This window comes from Triturus cristatus, chromosome 7 (assembly GCF_964204655.1).
Source record: "Triturus cristatus chromosome 7, aTriCri1.1, whole genome shotgun sequence".
In the NCBI taxonomy this organism is placed as follows: Eukaryota; Metazoa; Chordata; class Amphibia; order Caudata; family Salamandridae; genus Triturus; species Triturus cristatus.
In genome coordinates, this window is record NC_140590.1 from 1360307815 (window position 1) to 1360326240 (window position 18426).

Below are 18426 nucleotides of genomic sequence, written 5' to 3' on the forward strand. Positions count from 1 at the left end.
ATTCACATGGTCAGATCACCATCTGGTAGCTTTATAACATAAAATACCACAAATCAAAACAACTAAGACCACCTTACATGCATCCACCTGTTGGCAGTGGAACAAACTCAATTTTGAACACTTAGGAACACAACAAACACAGATCTAGACGCAATAAATTCACTTAACAAAAACTTTACGAGTAACTACAAGAACGCTTTGATGTCCTAATACCACTAAGAACATTAAAACAGGACAAAAGAAAACAAGCACCTTGAAGAGATACAGAACTAAAAAAGATAAAACAACAAATTAGAAGGCCGCAATGCACCTGGCTCAAAACAAGCAAAATTCAAGACAAACTTCACCTACACAAACATAACAGAATATACAAGTCAACAATCAAAAAAGCTAAAAAAAAAAAAATAAAAAAAAATTAAAATTAAACAAAAGGTACGAAGACAGAATTTATAATGCTAAGTGTCAAAATAATTTTATACACTTCTCACAGTTTAAACCTAAATGTACAGACGGAACTCATCCCATTACTCAAGAATTCACTGAAAAACTGGCAAATCATTACACAATTAAAACAGGCACGCTGGACGCCTATTTTAAAACAAAGTAAAACCGCCAGCACCAACGCATTTCGAAACATCTCCTCCAAGAGTAGTCTAACCCAACCTTTGCATTCCTTCAAATATCACAAAGTGTATTTATGGATCTGGTCAAATCAAGCAGGCCAGCTGGCTGCCCTTGTGACCCTTGTTCACCGCAAAACTTCAAGAACATTCTTTTAACTACTTCTGCTGCCATACCAGTAAGAAGAATCATCAATAATTATTTAACTACAGGCATCTTTCAAGAAGACCTAAAAAAGGTATACATATGCCCATTATTAAGAAAACCAATCTGGACCCGCATGACCCCAACAACTACAGACCAAATACAAATGGACATTTCCTGGGCAAACTGATAGAAAGAGTAGCATTCACCCAGATGTCACAATTCAGTGAAGATAACACCATACTTTCAGACTACCAAACAGGATTCCACCCAGGAAGAGGCACAGAATCTGCCCTCATCATCATCTGGGATGACCTTAAAAATTTAGATTAGACCAGAAGGGGGATGCTGCACTACTTCTCAGCTGCCTTTGACACAGTTCACATGACACTCTCATTCAAAGACTCTACGAAGATGGCATAGAGGGGAGTGCTCTCGACTGGATCACATTCTACTTTCAAAACTGAACAAATGTCATCCATACTCCCCCTTTCTCATCCAAACCATACTTCACAAAAGCAGGGGTCCCTCAAGGCTCTATCATCTCACCCATGCTTTTCAACATCTACATGAAGTCAATGATCAATGAATTTCACCTTACATGCTATAACTATGCAGATGACACACAAATATCCTTAAACTGGAAAGCCCGAAAGACATTGGAAACTCAAAAATCTTCAGTGGCCTCAGAGCCGTTGATCAGTGGATGACATGAACCATCTCAAATTGAAAGCTTCCAAAACTGAAATACTCACAATGTGGCAATTGGAAAAATTATAAACCACTCTGCACCTGGCCCGATGATCTGGGGCCACCTCCTAAAGTATCTAAGGAAGTAAGAAACCTTAGATTTACTATGGATTCCAAGTTATCAATAAACGCCAAAGTGTACAAATTAGCAAGATCAAGTTTCATTACTATGAAAACTCTTTAGCACATCTTCCCCTAACTTGGATTTCCACACAAGGTCCAGGCTACTATCTTTCTTGTACTGTCTAAACTTGATTACGCCAATGGCCTCTACCACGGTTCATCTTTATCAACTATGAAAGGACTACAACAGATTCAGAACTTTCCTGCCAGATGACTACATATAAAGCCACAAGCCCAAATCTCCCTTGCCTTGAGGGCCCTACATTAGTTATTGGTTGCCAGAAGTATCACCTTTAAGCTGCTTTAATCACCCAGAAATGAGTATGTGGTACAAAACTGCTTTTCATCAGGAATAAAATCGCCAAATACAGTCAACAAAGAAACCTCCCCATCTCACCTCAAAACACCACCATAGAAGATAAAAACATAGGTGGTACATCTTTCTCTGTTCAAGCAGCCAAACTATGGAATTTATTACCCCCAACCACAAGAGCCACCGATAACTATCTTATCTTAAGAAGACTAATCAAGAGATGGCTCTTTCCTACGTACCACCATACTCAAACACTAATGTACAGCAGCATATCCCTGTGTATGTGAACATTTATAATTTGATTATATGTATGTATCTAGATATGTGTATTTATTTGTACACATATGTATAATAACTATGGTTTTTAAAATATACAGATAGGTCTGTTTAACCAATGTATATATTACTTATGGTATATGTATATAGGTCACTACATAGTTTTCATATCATTTATTTGATTAGATGCTTATGGGTCTGCTTTATTTATATATCACAATATGTAAATATAACTATTTTATCTACAACTACTTCACTTCTGAAATACTGCGGAAAATATAAGATTTTAAATTAGTTATAAAAATACACAAATAAATTAGCTCCAAGTACCGCAACATATGAAAGTCTGTTTATACAATAAAACTTTAAATCTCTATATATTATCTTCCTTATACATGTATTCCATATCTATATATTTATGTGTGTGTGTGTGTGTATATATATATATATATATATATCTTCACTTAAAAAACCATAGATTTCACACATGTTATAGTTAGGTGGATATTTCACTTGTAAAAATCCAAAGAAATTCCCCCGTTATAGTTACCTCAGATAACTATAACTCGCGCGCCCGCAATCCTGTGCTCATGACGTCACATATTACATCACTCATGACATGGTCAGTGGCATCACCCTTGACATCACTGATGACATCATCCTTGTGATAGACTGGCGGTCGCGCGAGTTATAGTTATCTGAAGTAACTATAACGGGGGAATTTCATTGGTTTTTTACGAGTGAAATATCCACCTAACTATAACATGTGTGAAACCTATGGTTTTTTAAGTGAATTTGCAAGGTTTTTTTAAATGCTAATTCCTAACTATAACGTGTGTGAAACCTATGGTTTTTTCTGTGAATTTGTACGTTTTTTTAAATCTTAAGTTATGTATGTATTATAATTTTTTTTATATATTTATTTTTCAATAAACTACTTATTAAATTTTTCAAAAATTTTTTTATGGTTTTTCACTGTGCGCGCACCTCCGCGATTTAAAAAAAAAAATGTAAATTTTTTTTCTGCCTTTGGGGTCCTTCAGGGACCCCCTGACCAAGGCTAGGGGGTCAGGAACTCTCTACCCTGCCCCCTTTTCACGTTCGTCACCTTCCTTTTCCACTCTCGCACTGAAAACAAACAAAATGGCGGCCGACACTTCCTGATTTCGACCGATTCGAACGTTGACTGGCATGTAACAACCAATCAGAATTACGCTCGCGCACGTTAGGGTGCGCGGCTATAGATATGTATGTGCTTTTAAATGCAATTTTCTCAGGAACTTCTGAACAGATTGACTCCATATATGCAAAAGGCACTTCCCTGACCTGAGGACTACCTCTCTGCCAAATTTCAAGTAATTCTGTTCAGCCGTTCGGGCTGTACCTTCGACTAAAGGTCCTATGGAAAAATGCATGGGGAAAACGCGTTTTGGGACACCCCTTTTTTCTCGGCCCCCACTTGATGAATCACCCCGAGACTTTCAGGGTAGGAGCTGAGCGGAGCGCCCCATTAGTTTTGAAAATTTCGCGAAGATTCGTCAACCGGCGCCAAAGTTATTCAAAATAGAATTTTGAGATTTCCTATGGAAACACGGTCCTAACTATAACTATCTACTGGCGACCGCCAGTAGATAATATATATATATATTCCTACTGTAGAAGAAAAAATACTTTACACTACTCTGTCTCACTCTATAACTCTGTCAATATATCCTCTACCTCCATTCTCTGAGCTCATCCCAAACCTCATTCTACGACTATGATCTCCCTAATAACCCTTTCTAGACTCTTTCCTTCTCTATCCCTCGTCGGATCACCCCAAACCTCATTTCACTACTATTACCTCCCCAAACAACCCTTTCTAAATTCTTCGCTCATGTATCCCTCCTTTGACTCATCCCAAACCTCATCTTACTGCTATGATCTCCTTAATAACCCTTTCTTGACTCTTTCCTCCTCTATCCCTTCTTGGATCACCCCAAACCTTGTTTCACTACTATGATCTTCCAAATAACTCTTTCTAAATTCTTCCTTTATATATCCTTCCTTTGATTTATCCCAAAGGTCATTTTACTACTATGATCTCCCTAATCCCTTTCTAGAGACTCTTCCTTCCTCCATCTCTCCTTTTACCCATCCCAAACCTCATCTTACTACTATGATCTCCCAAATAACACTTTCTGGACCCTTTCCTCTTCTATTCCTCCATTATCCTATTAAATCCAACAGACTTGCATGTCCACCCCTCAAATTGACTCATGTATCCCTATGCTAATCCACCACGAATCCTTTCTGGGTTCCGGAATAGCGTGCTACTCACTGAAATGCGCTTCAACACCTCATCAGAGGTAGTACGCGCTATATAAATACAATTACAATCCTTCCAGTCTATTATCCATAGTAACTATATCTTGTGCTCTGAAGTATCTATTACTTGCACCCCCTCCATGCAGTCTTGTCATCCATGTTGTCATTTTAGATGTTATAGTGATGTTATTAGTGATGTCAAGATAATGTCATGAGTGATGTAATATTTGGGGTAATTAGTAGTGTATGGTGAGGACACGAGTTATAGTGATAAGATGGGGTCCCTGGGGCCTTACAGAGGCTTGGGGAGGGGAGCAATGAGCCTCCTTCCCAAAAATGTATTAATTCGGCCCAAGGAGATGGATTCCCTGGGGCCTGCAAAAGGCGCAGGAAAAGAGCCTCAGGGGTCATATTATAAATATTTTTTTAAATGGCAGCGGCTATTTTTTTGCCTTGATCCGCTGGGAGTACCACAGGATTGTAGCAAAACACCAATTAAGAAATATATAAATATTGTCTCCAGGGGGTTCCTCTTGGATTCCCCCAAAAGGGCTAGGTGCACAGGGTATCCCTATCCTGCCCCATTATATTAATTAAAAAAAAAAATTTGGGCAGGGGACAAAGCCCCTGGAGTACCGTAATGGCCACGACAAAATTGTTGTTCATGTTGTGACCAGCAAATCGGGGCGATTGCTCCTGTGAGACCCCCATACAACGCGGAAGAAAGACTGTCCAAAGGGAAAAAGAGCCAATCAGAATGCTCCATTTTTGGAAGTTGTGCATAGGGGGTTCTCACAAGAGTCCCGCAAACCCAACTGACCAGTTATTCAAAATCATTTTAACCTTAATTTCCCCAAAACTACCGAAGAGACTGAAAACAAATTACGAAAGGCATGCTTTCTGGACCTAGATGTGGCGTTTGGCCAAATTTAGTATAATTACATTCAGCAGGTTTTAAAGTATGCGTACCAAAAAAGGCTATGAAAAGTGCATAGGGAACTTTGGTTTTGGGAACCCATTTATTCCCGGGCCCCGCTTCATGGATCACCTTTGCACCTTCCAGGAAGGAGCTGAAGTGGATAAGCCTTTTTTACCTAAAGATTCGTCAAGTTATTAGCAAACCACAAAATGCTTTTCCTAGGGAAATGGAGACCTAACTAGAACTACCCAGTGGGTAATATCCATCTATCTATCCTTTCTTTAATTCCCCCACGGTGTCGCTTGGACCCGGCAGCTAGATACTACTGCCAGGTTACTTTGCTACGTGTCTGCTGCTTCCCTCCCCGTTTTTTTGTTTGTTTGGTTTTATCCTCTGAGGGCCTGGCAGCTGCACATTGCCACTTGGCAACTTGCTTCCTAATTCTAGTGTTCACATGCATTTTTTTTCTTATGTATCGATTTAAAATTGTCGTTGGCCAGCTTGGAATGATCAAGTCAATAGGTCTCGCCTTTTGGGCTTTTTGAAGATGCTGAACAGCATCACCAAAAATCTCAAAAATTATTTTGCTGTATAACCAATGCTAAAATGCACTGGCAAAAATAATTTTTTTAAATTATAATGAAGCATACGGGTGCATGCATCATCATGCATGAGTGCATATTAATTACGGCATGAGATGCGGCCTAACAGCCACAGATGCTTACTTTGGACCTGGGGAACTAGGTTTGAATCCTAGCCTCAGTTCAACAGCTTTTGAGCCTGGGCAAATCATTTAATCTTCCCAAGCCTAAAAAGAATGTGTAATGTAATCTGGTGTTTATGTAAAGCGCTCCAAAGCCCTAGGGCCAAGATCGCACTATATAAAACTGCAAAAATAAATATGTGCTGTAGTGCTACAGAGACCAAAGAGTCATCTGGCACCCAAAAGCCAGTTTGCTTTTTGATGGATGCCAGGTTGTGGGCAACAAGACAGGAGGGTGGTACATAGTGCAAACTAATAGGACCAAAGGTGTCCGATTCAATCAAAGGTGACAGGTTCAGTTACCACCCTGAGTCATCATAGGCGAATCCCCAGTTCAAGCACCCTTATCTAACCAATCACTGGGGAGTCACAAACAGGCTTCCCTGCAGCTAAGCCCTCCCCTTTATGTGTGCCACAAAGGGGCACCATCGATCTGCATTAAATAGGATGCCTATGCAGCCAACCATTGTGATTTCCACTAGAGGCTGAATGGCCCCTTGAGTTAAATCCACTGGGAGGAGCCCGGCCAGATGATTTATCTGCGGTGTCATGTTTGATGATCAACGTGGGCTGCGCAGCTCAGGATAGGGAAAGTCATAAGTATAATTATTTGTTTATACTCCAAAACACCGTCCTAGACTCATGCGCAGCTGCTGTTCTGGAACCCCAAGGAAATACGAATATGCGACTACACACAGTGTCTGCACAGCTTTCTAGCACCATATCATGGGAGCCCGGGAGGGGGTGGGGGGGGGGGGGGGGCGGACGGGGGAGGAGTTGTTGTTAGGACAGGGCAGCAAGCATCAACAGGCACTCTGAAGGAGTGTTGTGAAATGCAAAGAATAGAAAACAGCCACAATTGGGGGGAAAAATTTACCTCAACCCCAGCACCAGTAGATTAATGACCCTAATCAAAAAGAAGGTGTCAGTACTTGGTTCATGCTCCACAGAAGGGTGAAATGAACATAGAAGGTATGCACTGGCCATTCAGGAGCTAGCAAATATGAGTACCAATCAAGCCAAGGAATGGTAAGTAGGGGGTGGGCTGCAAGCCCCTTGTTATATACGATATCTCTTGCAAGCGAGACTGCAGTCGCTGTCGCCGGTGAGACCAAAAAATGACAGGCTGCTGGTGCATCACGTCTGAAAAAGCATGCTCAAGTGCAGTAGCTATCTTGAAATGGTGAAAACATATTTTTCCACCTTTCCAAGATGTACGTCATTCATGTGCTCCATACAACCTGACGCACCAGTGTCCAGTTTGCCTTTCTTATTGTACTGGTCCAATATACCCAACACCCATTTCAAAATAGTAAAATAAACAAATATATATAAATGGGAGCATCAGCGTAAAAAATGAAAAAATAAAACATTTATATTGCAAAGCCATTGGTCAGTATTTAACTTATAATGGTGACTTCTTGGCTTCGCCATTACTTTCTAGCCACAGTTTTTTATTCTCATCTTGCTACATCATCCAATGAGAATTTCAATGGTGAGGGGGAAATGTTCCCAAATGTATAAAATAACGTGTAGGTGAAGTGGCAATGAGGTCACCATCATTCAGCTAACAGCAAGTGATTCAAACCTATTTTCTATTTGCCATTTTTTAAAGGGAAAAAGGCCAAGTCCTCAGCCTGCCCATCTTTTTCAGACTGTTTCTAAACCAATCTTCACCAATTTAAGACCGAGCCTGATGTCTGGTCCTGCGCATGTTTTACTTGATCATGGGATTTAAGTCTAATCCTTAAAAATAGTGCTGTGGTCACATGCAACCCTTAAATATCCCAGGTTTGAAAACTACACACCAGAGTGTTTCTAAACATGCTTCTATAACACTATTCAAGGAATACTTGTCTGGCCTGGTCGCTTACATGATTATGATGAGCATGTCTGGCGAGATGCAGGTTCATAAAAGAGGCAGGGTGGGTCCTCTAGGGTTCACGCTTTTTTTCAACAGAAAGCATACTCTGAGTCTTAAAATAAGCAGAGTTTACTTTAAAAAATGTGTAGGCAGTGTGGAGGGTAGAAATGTCCTAATGTACGCAGCATGTGTATAGGATAACCCTAGGTGACCTTGTAAATCAGCACGGTATTTGCATTAATATTTTCATGGAAGTTGAATTTTTAGCTTCAAGAACAGACCTTGGTCAACAGATGAGAATTCATAGCCTGAGGTCCTGCTGTAGACTGGCTTGAGGTTGCAGTGCCATTTTCTCCCCCTGGATCACCAGAGTCTGTCACCTGCTGGGGATGGTTCATCTGCATTTCCTGCAAAATATGCCATCAATAAGTATAGCATGAAACACACAACTATTTGTAGCAAACCAGGTCACATTAATATTGAGTTCTACTCTTTCATGTTGTATGTCCAGTGTGCAGGTAGTACTCTGTAGACATCTTTAGTTATTGCAGAATATTGGTTGTCCTATTTATGTGCTAACAAGTTATAAAAAACAATGCTCAATTTTGAAGTACATGTTCCCAAGGGGAAATCTTAAAAACAAACTGGAGTTCCAAGGCACAACTCTTAGTGACACAAATGTTTCACACAAAGTGCACACAAACGGACTAAACCATATCCAGCGCCAACATGACCAGTAACAGTGAGAGCAAAGGCATGCCCAGAGAATCACAGGGATCCAAACGGACAAGCATTTTAGCGCTATAAGAAAATAAATAAGGGATTTTCCTTTTCAATTTCCAAGAAGAGCTTGTTTTCACAGCTTGGCACCAAATCTGTTAAGCCTTTTCCGCAGGGATATGAACAAAGTATCTCAATTAAAACGTCAATCCACATTTAAGGCTTTACGTTCTGGACGTAGGAAGGAAATGTAAGGAGGATGATAAGTAAAGGAATTAAATTAGTAATGAAAATGAATGTTATTCATGATCACGCTCTGGCCTGTCTCTATACATAGCAATATACTGTTCACGGAATATCTGTGCATGCAGCAGCCCCACGGAAACAGGAGCAGACATTCACACTGCAGTACCCCCTTTCCCCAACTGAAAACATTTAACCAGTACCATTCAATCCTTTACATTTGCAAAAATAAGGTTTTCACCTAAATAACGAAAGTAACTAAAGAAATGTTTGTTTCTGTGTCAAAACAGACGGCAAAGGCGGACGGGAGAGTGGACTAACTTTTGAAACACGTTATTATGAACAAGGATTTGGCATTCAAATGCTAGTATCCCTGCTTTGAAATTTGCACCGAGGGTTGTATTTTAGGGGTTCAACGTTCCTCGATATCATCGGTTACTCTCCATCCTCCAAAAGAGGCTTGGTGTGGTTTAGAATGCCAAAGCTTCACAAATCATTTTATAAAATACCTGCTGAAAAGTCACAAGAGCCACTCTGCCTTATTACTGAACTGCCCTCGGCCACTTCTATTTTGGACACAGACCAGGAGCTCTTGTCACAAGCGGATCCCCAGCCGACAGCGACGGTCGCCCTGCCCACCCACTGTTTTACCACGTTTTGACGCGCTGAACCCCCCCTTCCCATTCTGAGGCCTCAAGGGTGACCGGTGCTACAGCTCTCTGAGTCCTCACTCATGTAAGCCCCTTCACCTTATTATGTTTGAGGGAGATCGATCATTTCTATCAGTGGCGGCTGGCAATACATAAAAGTGGGTGGGGGCACGATGCGCCCAACTTACCACAAATTATGCTTCCCAGCAATGGTGCTATCCACGAGCAGGAAAGGTAAGGACTTGCCTTCTTGCCCAGTGGAATGCGAATCCTGACCAATCCTGGAGCAGCACTCAGCATTACAGCAGCTCCAGGACTGGTGGGAGCAGGATAACCCAGCGCTCATTTTGAAACTGGGGGCCAGTGCCAGCAATCCCCGGTTGTTTCACTATCGGGGATTGCTGGGTCTACAGTGAGCATGTCGGGCTACCCATAGGTAGCCAGCCGGCCAACCTGCCATGTGCACTGACAAGGCCAGCAGTATTCCTACAAAAGCAGAATTCAGCCCCCCTCCCCCCCCCGCCTTATGCTTGCGCTATACACAGCACGGGCTGGTGGCAAAATAAAATGGCATTATTATGCCATTTTATTTATTAGTGTTCTCCTGCTGCACTCACAGCAGGTGGTGCTACGCTCCCCCGCCATTTCGGAGGAGAAGCCCCTGATTCCTATTTGAGAAATGGGTGCTCATTGATTTTTTCTTTTATTTTTGGATATTTATTGATTTCTCTTTCTGCATTCTCCTCAGTAAAGATGTTTTTTATTAGTCATTTTCACAAGTGAGTACCTTTCCAATTTGAATACTTACTGTGATGTTTCACTCCAAATTCATAACTTTCCTTTTCTATATATTTTTATCTACCTTAGCAGTATGTCATAGGCGCTTCCAACACGTTTCTTATAATGCGAGTACCTTCTCCGTCTCTTCTCAGTTTACAAATCTTTTAAAGTAATTTTTGCACCTACTTTCCCATTTATCATTTCCAGCCTAGGGGGCTGTCACTGTAAGCACGTTTCATAAGTGCCCACCTATTTTGACATGCTAGTCTCTTCCATAACAATTATATAAATCCATTTTTGACCAGCGTTCTTTCTATTCTGATTCTATCTAGGTGTCCTTCATTGCTTTCTGCCCTACTAATGACCTTGAAAAGCAATCACTCTGGTCTAAACACTGTTGACAATGCAACTGATAGGGTAGGCCCCCATGCATCTATTTACAGCCTAAGCTGAGAATGGTTATGAATAACTAACCCAGCCCAATTCATTGACCACATCTTTATTACGGAGTGCATGATATTCTCTTGTGTAATTTTGTCTTCCTGCATTAGGTCTATAATTGTTGCCTTGCTTTTCCGACCCATACCCTGAACTAGTTGTAGTCATGGACTTTCTGCTTCAATGCTGATTTGATATCAAATGAGTCCTTTGTGAACCACTATACTTAGTAGTTAGAACCACCCAGGTTCTCTTTCGCTTTGTACAGAAGTTTGTCGGGATGGCATCTGTTGGTCGGAGGAGGCTTCTAGCCCCAATAATTGCTGGTGAGAAGGGCAAGACTAGCTGTCTTGGAGGCAAATGTTGGGACAAGGTCCCATGTGGAAGGATAAGGTCTCCGGCTTCTGGGGCAGAGGATGCAATTACCAATCACTACAACATGCACCTTCCCTTGGTGACATGATGGAGGGAGTAGGAACCAGTGCGCAAGAGCATTCCCTAGGGGGGAGTATGTCTTACTGTATTTTATAGAGAAGATCACCCACCAATTGAAGGCAGCAAGGGAGAGTGAAGTACTGATGTCTGGAAAGAAATACAAATTAGACAAACAGGACTTTTTTGCCACCCTGGCACGCAAATAAAGGCTAGCTACTGAGGAAGATGGCAGGACTTGAGATTTCTAAGAGGGCAAAAAGGAGTGCTGGACTCCTTAGTGGCATCTGTGAAAGACAGACTGGGCAAAGTGGATACGGGTGAATGATACAGAGCTGGGTTTGTGTGATATGCAGGATTTTAATCATGTTGCGTCAGGAGCGATTATGCAGACAGAGGGCAGACAAGAAGCGCTGCATAAGATGAGGAGGGCTGCAAGTCTATAGATACTGTAATGGCAATGAGGGATTCTTTGCTGCTCATCTATATTTGCCTGATCGCCCACTGGAGTGGGGGTGAAACAAGCCAATAGGATTGGAGACTTCTATGAGTGAATACATCTGAATCGAATCAGAGGCAGTGTCCTTGTGATGACAATTCTACCCTGCGTGAAGCCATTCTCAAGAAAGCAGGAAGAGATTTGAGTTGAGGGCAAATGTGTTTGGGTCTTTTCACAACTTCGGTCAATAGACAACCGCTTCAAATCAATCAGTTAGGTTTCTTGCAAAGGAATAGGCTACTTCACTCTGCATGTCAGTTAGATTGAGTGTGGTGTGTGAGGCAAACAAGGAGTAGTTTCTTTTCTGTAACTCCAGTTCTGTAGTAGGGGTATCTCTGTTATAGTCATAATCTAGTGAATAGTCCCGCCCATGTGCGGGGACCCCGGAGCAATAAAATTAATCTCTTAAGTTGTCAAGCCATGCAGACCTGCATCTACACTTAAGAGAGTATTCAAAGACAGATAATGCAGCCTATATCCACAGGCTACACTGTCCAGTACTTCAACTAGAAAATTCCACCAACATCCACAAACAGCACTGCCTGCCCAGCTTTTTCCACAGAGAAAAACCTGCCTCTACCAGCAAAAGCCTCTGGAATGATAGAGAGGGAGGAATGAACAGACAAGCCCCATAGGCTGCCATTATGTGGCTCAGAACAGGATACTGTGCCTTTAAGAAAACTTTCCAGAACTTTTCCAGTATCCCAGAATGCACAGCAGGTCCCTTTTACTTTCAGTTCTTTTTGAATGCGTAACACGCCAGACCTGTAGCATTCCTTACATTAACATTTATCTCTCCACCGGGGAGGAGGCCTGGCGCTTATGACTATAACAGAGATACCCCTACTACAGAACTGGAGTTACAGAAAAGAAACTACTCCTTCTGTAGTAGGAGATATCTGTGTATAGTCATAATCTAGTGAATAGAATGGCAAGACCATCCCCACACCAAAACGGCGGTGGAGAAGACTACAAAATAATACCACTATTGTGCGAACAAATTTCGCAGCGAAGCCTGCCCAACCTGAGCATCTGCCCTGGCATCCGTGTCCAGACAGTAATGCGCAGCAAAGGTATGGACCGACCTCCAAGTGGCCGCCTTGCAGATTTCTGCAATCGGAACATTACGCAGCAAAGCAGTCGTCGCAGCTTTGCCCCTGGTGGAATGAGCCTTAGGTTTGCCCCCTAAGGTCTTATTAGCCTTTTGGTAACACAATTGTATACAGGACACAATCCACCGAGAGATGGACTGTTTGGAGGTAGCAAGACCGGTCTTGACTGATCCATAATTGATAAACAATTGGTCTGACCTACGAATATCTTTGGTCTTATCAAGATAAAACTTCAACACCCTCCTAACGTCCAGGGAATGTAGAGACCTTTCCGCTGGAGAAGAGGGATTCTGAAAAAACGTAGGCAAAGTTATGGTCTGGTTGACATGAAAATCAGATATAACCTTAGGAAGAAATTTAGGGTGAGTACGCATAACAACCTTAGCAGCATGAAATACCGTATAAGGTTCTTGGCAACACAACGCCTGAAGTTCACTCACCCTGCGGACCGACGTAATGGCCACTAGGAACGCCGCCTTCCAAGACAGGTGCTGCAACGAAGCCTTGTGAATAGGTTCAAAAGGCTTCTTCATCAATCTGGACAGCACCACATTCAATTCCCATGAAGGCGAGGGAAGTCGGACAGGAGGGAACACTTTCTTCAAGCCTTCCAAAAAATCCTTGATCACAGGGATCTGAAAGAAGGAAGTCTGTGAAGGGCATTTCCTGTAAGCAGTCAAAGCAGCGAGATGGACCTTAATGGAATGGAAATTAAGGCCAGACTGCGCCAAATGCAAAAGGTACGGAAGGATGACATCTTCCTAACATGTCGTCGGGTCAAAGTGCTTGGACTTGCACCAGATGCAGAATCTCTTCCACTTGTAAGCATAGGACGTCCTAGTAGAAGGTCGCTTAGCCTCCTTCAGTATATCCATACAATCTGCTGGTAGATTCAAACGGCCATATTGCACTATCTCAGGAGCCATGCCGCCAAACTCAAAGACGAGAGGTTGGGGTGCACCAACTGCCCCCCGAACTTCGTGAGAAGGTCCAGCCTGCATGGCAGCTGTATGTGAGGAAGGAGAGACCGGTGAAGCAGGTCCGTGAACCACCACTGTCTGGGCCATTCCGGGGCAATCAGGATCATCCGCGCCCCGGACTGGAACAGCTTGATGAGCACCGCCGGAATCAGGGGAATGGGTGGAAAAGCGTACAGAAAGCTGTTCGACCAGTCGATCCATAGTGCATTCCCCAGCGTCCCCCGCTGGTAGTACCTGGATGCGAAGTCTCGGCATTTGCTGTTTTCGGCGGTGGCGAACAGATCTATGTCTGGAGTCCCCCACCTTGCGAAGACGTCCCCTAGTACTTCGTCGTTTATGACCCATTCGTGGTTTTTCTGAATCAGTCTGCTCAGTGCGTCCGCCTGAACATTCTGCACACCTGGCAGATGCGTGGCCGTAATCGTCAGTCCTCGGGCCAGAAGCCAGTGCCAGATCGACTGCGCCTCCTGCGACAGAGTGCGTGATCTCGACCCCCCCTGCTTGTTGAGGTAATACATCGTGGTTGTATTGTCCGTCTGTACAAGCAGCGAGTTGGTCTGGAAGGACGGATGGAAGGCCTTCAACGCCAAGTAAACGGCTCTGAGTTCCAGGAAATTGATGTGGTACGTCGACTCCAACGGGGACCACTTTCCTTGTATCTGTAAGTCTCCGGAATGCGCTCCCCAGCCCGGGAGAGACGCATCCGTCACGATACTCGTCGTGGGAATGTCCTTGTGGAAGGGAACCCCCCTGAGGAGATTTTCTGCCAAACACCACCACTTCAGCAACTGAAGAACAGGCAGAGACAGCCGTATCTTGTCGTCCCAAGAACCTGTCCTCTGATCCTCCAAGCACTCCTGCAGTGGTCTCATGTGCAGCCGTGCGTGAGGCGTGAGGAAGATACATGAGGCCATTGATCCCAGCAGCGAAGACACCCTCCTCACTGTTGTCGATGGAGCGGTCATAAGAGCCTGAGCCTTCCGAAGGAGTGATAACCGTCTCTCATCCGAAGGAGACACGCTTGCTGACAGCGTATTGATGGAGGCCCCCAAGTACTGTATGCACTGGACCGGAGTCGGGACAGACTTGGACATGTTGACGTGCAACCCCAGCTTGTTCAAGAGAACGCACGGCTTCTGGAAGTGCGCTTGTGCTTCCGAGAAGGAGAAGGCCTTGATCAACCAATCGTCCAGGTACGGGTAGACAAACACCTTGTTCCTCCGCAGGTGTGCAGCTACCACTGCCATGCACTTCGAGAAGGTCCTGGGCGCAGACTTTAGCCCAAATGGCAGTACTGTGTATTGATAATGATTGGCGCCGACTTGGAATCGCAGGAACTTCCTGTGCTTCTGTGCAATGGGCACATGGAAGTACGCATCCTGTAGGTCTATGGCACAGAGCCAGTCCCCTCGCTGCAGCTGAGGGTAAATCTGATGCAACGAAAGCATGCGGAATTTCTCTCTGCGAATCCATTTGTTTGCTTGCCGCAAATCCAGAATGGGCCTGAACTCGTTCTTGTCCTTCTGGCGAACCAGGAAGAACCGAGAGTACAGACCTCTTCCCCTTTGAGACAGAAGTACGTCTTCCACCGCCTTTTTTCTCAACAGGATGTCTGCCTCCGCCTGGAGCTCTCACAGTTGATACTGGAGCTTACCGGCGGAATCGCTGGAGGCGGGCCGATGAACCGAAGACTGTATCCATTGCAAACATTATTCAGCACCCACTTGTCCCGAGTAATTTTTCTCCACTCTGCCAGAAAAGATTGAACGCTTCCCCCCACTGGAGTGGGTAACGGTTGCAGGGGAAGTAATCGTCAGGGCCGAGACCCAGCCGGGCCCTTGGTCGCTGTAGCGGACTGCTGGCCTCCTCTACCCTTCTGGTGCTTCTGGAAGGGTTTCCGGAACTGCTGCTTCTGTCGTTGCTGCTGTCCCGAGGCCTGCCCACGCCCTCTGCCTGCAGCCCCGAACCGTCTCTGCAACGGGCGCTTTTTCTTCTCAGGCTTCTCTAACCCGACAGCCGTCAGGGTCTCTGCCTCCGTCTTCATGCAAGCTATTTCGTCGTCCGCATGCTGGCCGAACAGGGTTTCCCCCGAGAAAGTCAGGTTGGCCACTCTTTGTTGTGCCTCCGGTTTGAGTGAGGTAAGGCGAAGCCAAGCGTGACGCCGTTGGTTGATGCCATGACAATATCCATGTGCCGCTAACAGAGACACATCCGCCGCCGCGCTGATAATCTGATTTGACACCAGCATCCCCTCACGCAAAGTCTCTAGAAAGTCCTCCTTCTTGTCGCGAGGCAGCAGCTCTGCGTACTGCTGGAGAGACTCCCTAAGGGCACGGTCGTAGCGCCCCAACAGAGCCCCGGCACTTGCCGCCTTCATGGTGGTAGAAGCCGTCCCACAGACCTTTCTGCCCGCCGAGTCTAGCCAACGGCTATCCTTATCAGGCGGCACTGTCGAGTTAGGAGTGGTAGCATGCTGCTTCCTTGCCACCGTCACAATGACCAAGTTCAGTTTCGGGTCCATCCTCAGAAAGGTCGGGTCCAATTCCGGCACCCGATACTTCTTCAGGAGCCTTGAGGGGGCTGGTTTCGTCACCGCCGGAGTGAGGAACAACTCCGTAGCGGGCTCCATCAATCCCGGCACTAGTGGCAGCAGGGGGCGAGGCAGGTGCTTCTTGTGCAGCGTCTCGAAGATCACAGACATCGTAGGTGTTGGCACCGTCACCGTGATCCCCAGCTTGGCCGCACCCCTCAGTAGCACCTCCTGGAAGGAGACCACATTGTCGACAGGCGATACTCCCGTCCCTGGCGAGTCCGACAGCGGCGGCGAGTAGTCCCTGGCAAACGATCAGGTGCGGGATCTGGCCCTGTGCCTCCTGCGGCATCGCCCAGATGTCGATGACGACCGTCCACGGCTCTGTGATCTTCCTCTCCGTCCGGAGCGGGAGCGCGATCTGGACTTAACCTGGTGCCACGGCCTCGGAGTTCTCTTCGGCGGCGTCGGATACCTGGGCAACGACACCGACCGTGGCGGGGCCACAGGTGGGCCCGACGGTGTGTGAGGCGGAATGGTATGAGGAGGAGGAGGAGGAGGAGGAGGAGGTGGTGGAGGTGGGGTAAGGATCCGTGGTGAGGGCTCCCTTGGCAAAGGAGGAAAGGGTAGCGACCTAGGCGGGGATCCCCTCGACGGCGACCTTTTCCTCTTTGCCGACGGCAAACGGCGACCTCGCCTCGACGGGACTGCTCTCGACGCCGATGACTCGACGGAGAAGTCGACGGCGTCGAAGAAGACGCTGATGTCGTCGACGGCGGACTGCTCAGCTCCCTCGACGTCGAGGCCGTTTCTCCCCAGAGCCCTGGGGAGACGGTGAACAGACTGCAGCCATCCCCCTCGACGCCATAGTCGACGCAGAATGGGGACGTTTGCTGGGCTTCCTGCCCCTGGGGAGCCCCCCAGGGGCCTCAGCATGGGCAGAATCAGCCCGTCCTGACCCACCTTGTGCCCTCAGCCTTCTGTACTCCAGGCCTTGGAGCCTGATCTTCATCCTTTCTCTCAGGGTCCTGGCTGAGAAAGATTGGCAAATGTCACACTCCTCTGGAACATGGGACTGGGGAAGGCAGACGATGCACACCCTGTGTGGTTCCGACTTGGCCTTCTTTCTCTCGCACTCTGGGCACTTGTCAAACAAGCCAGGCATGTTGACAACACAGAGCACACACAAGAAGGAAGGCATCAAGGTACTTAATAAGCACTTGAAAAGTGAACAAATCCAAATAAACCCTTGAAAAGGGAGAGCTCAATGCTCCAGGGTCCTGCTAGCAGGAGCCGGAAAAAAGAACTGAAAGTAAAAGGGACCTGCTGTGCATTCTGGGATACGGGAAAAGTTCTGGAAAGTTTTCTTTAAGGCACAGTATCCTGTTCGGAGCCACATAATGGCGGCCTATGGGGCTTGTCTGTCCATTCCTCCCTCTCTATCATTCCAGAGGCTTTTGCTGGTAGAGGCAGGTTTTTCTCTTTGGAAAAAGCTGGGCAGGCAGTGTTGTTTGTGGATGTTGGTGGAATTTTCTAGTTGAAGTACTGGACAGTGTAGCCTGTGGATATAGGCTGCATTATCTGTCTTTGAATACTCTCTTAAGTGTAGATGCAGGTCTGCATGGCTTGACAACTTAAGAGATTATTTTTCTTGCTCCGGGGTCCCCGCACATGGGCGGGACTATTCACTAGATTATGACTATACACAGAGATCCCCTACTACAGAACTGAGATTTCTATGTAGAAATGTAGATGGGCCTTTGAAGCTCCTGGAAATTGGTGAATTTAATGAGTGAGTACAATCTTGTTTTTACGTCTCATTCTCTCACTGTCTGAATTCTTCCTTATGGCCACATATTTTTGCACTGTGATGTTTTTACCTCCTTTCATTTCAATAACTGCTAACCCACTACATTTTCCTTCTCAGTTACCCTTCCTGAGGGGATTGATGTTCTGTGTGTT

General features: G+C 45.3%; 1 protein-coding gene across 4 annotated transcripts in view; it reads right to left on the reverse strand.

Annotated features, from left to right (window-relative positions):
- The window catches only part of LOC146812060 (protein MTSS 1-like), a 509468-nt gene that overhangs the window by 57811 nt on the left and 433231 nt on the right, over positions 1-18426 (reverse strand). For 2 of the 4 annotated variants that reach the window (XM_085619068.1, XM_085619067.1), the window contains exon 11: positions 8362-8487. The exons of the other annotated variants lie outside the window; for them this stretch is intronic. In XM_085619068.1, coding sequence (XP_085475194.1) covers positions 8362-8487 — 126 coding nt within the window. The remainder of the gene's footprint in view (positions 1-8361; positions 8488-18426) is intronic. 4 annotated transcript variants of the gene reach the window in all.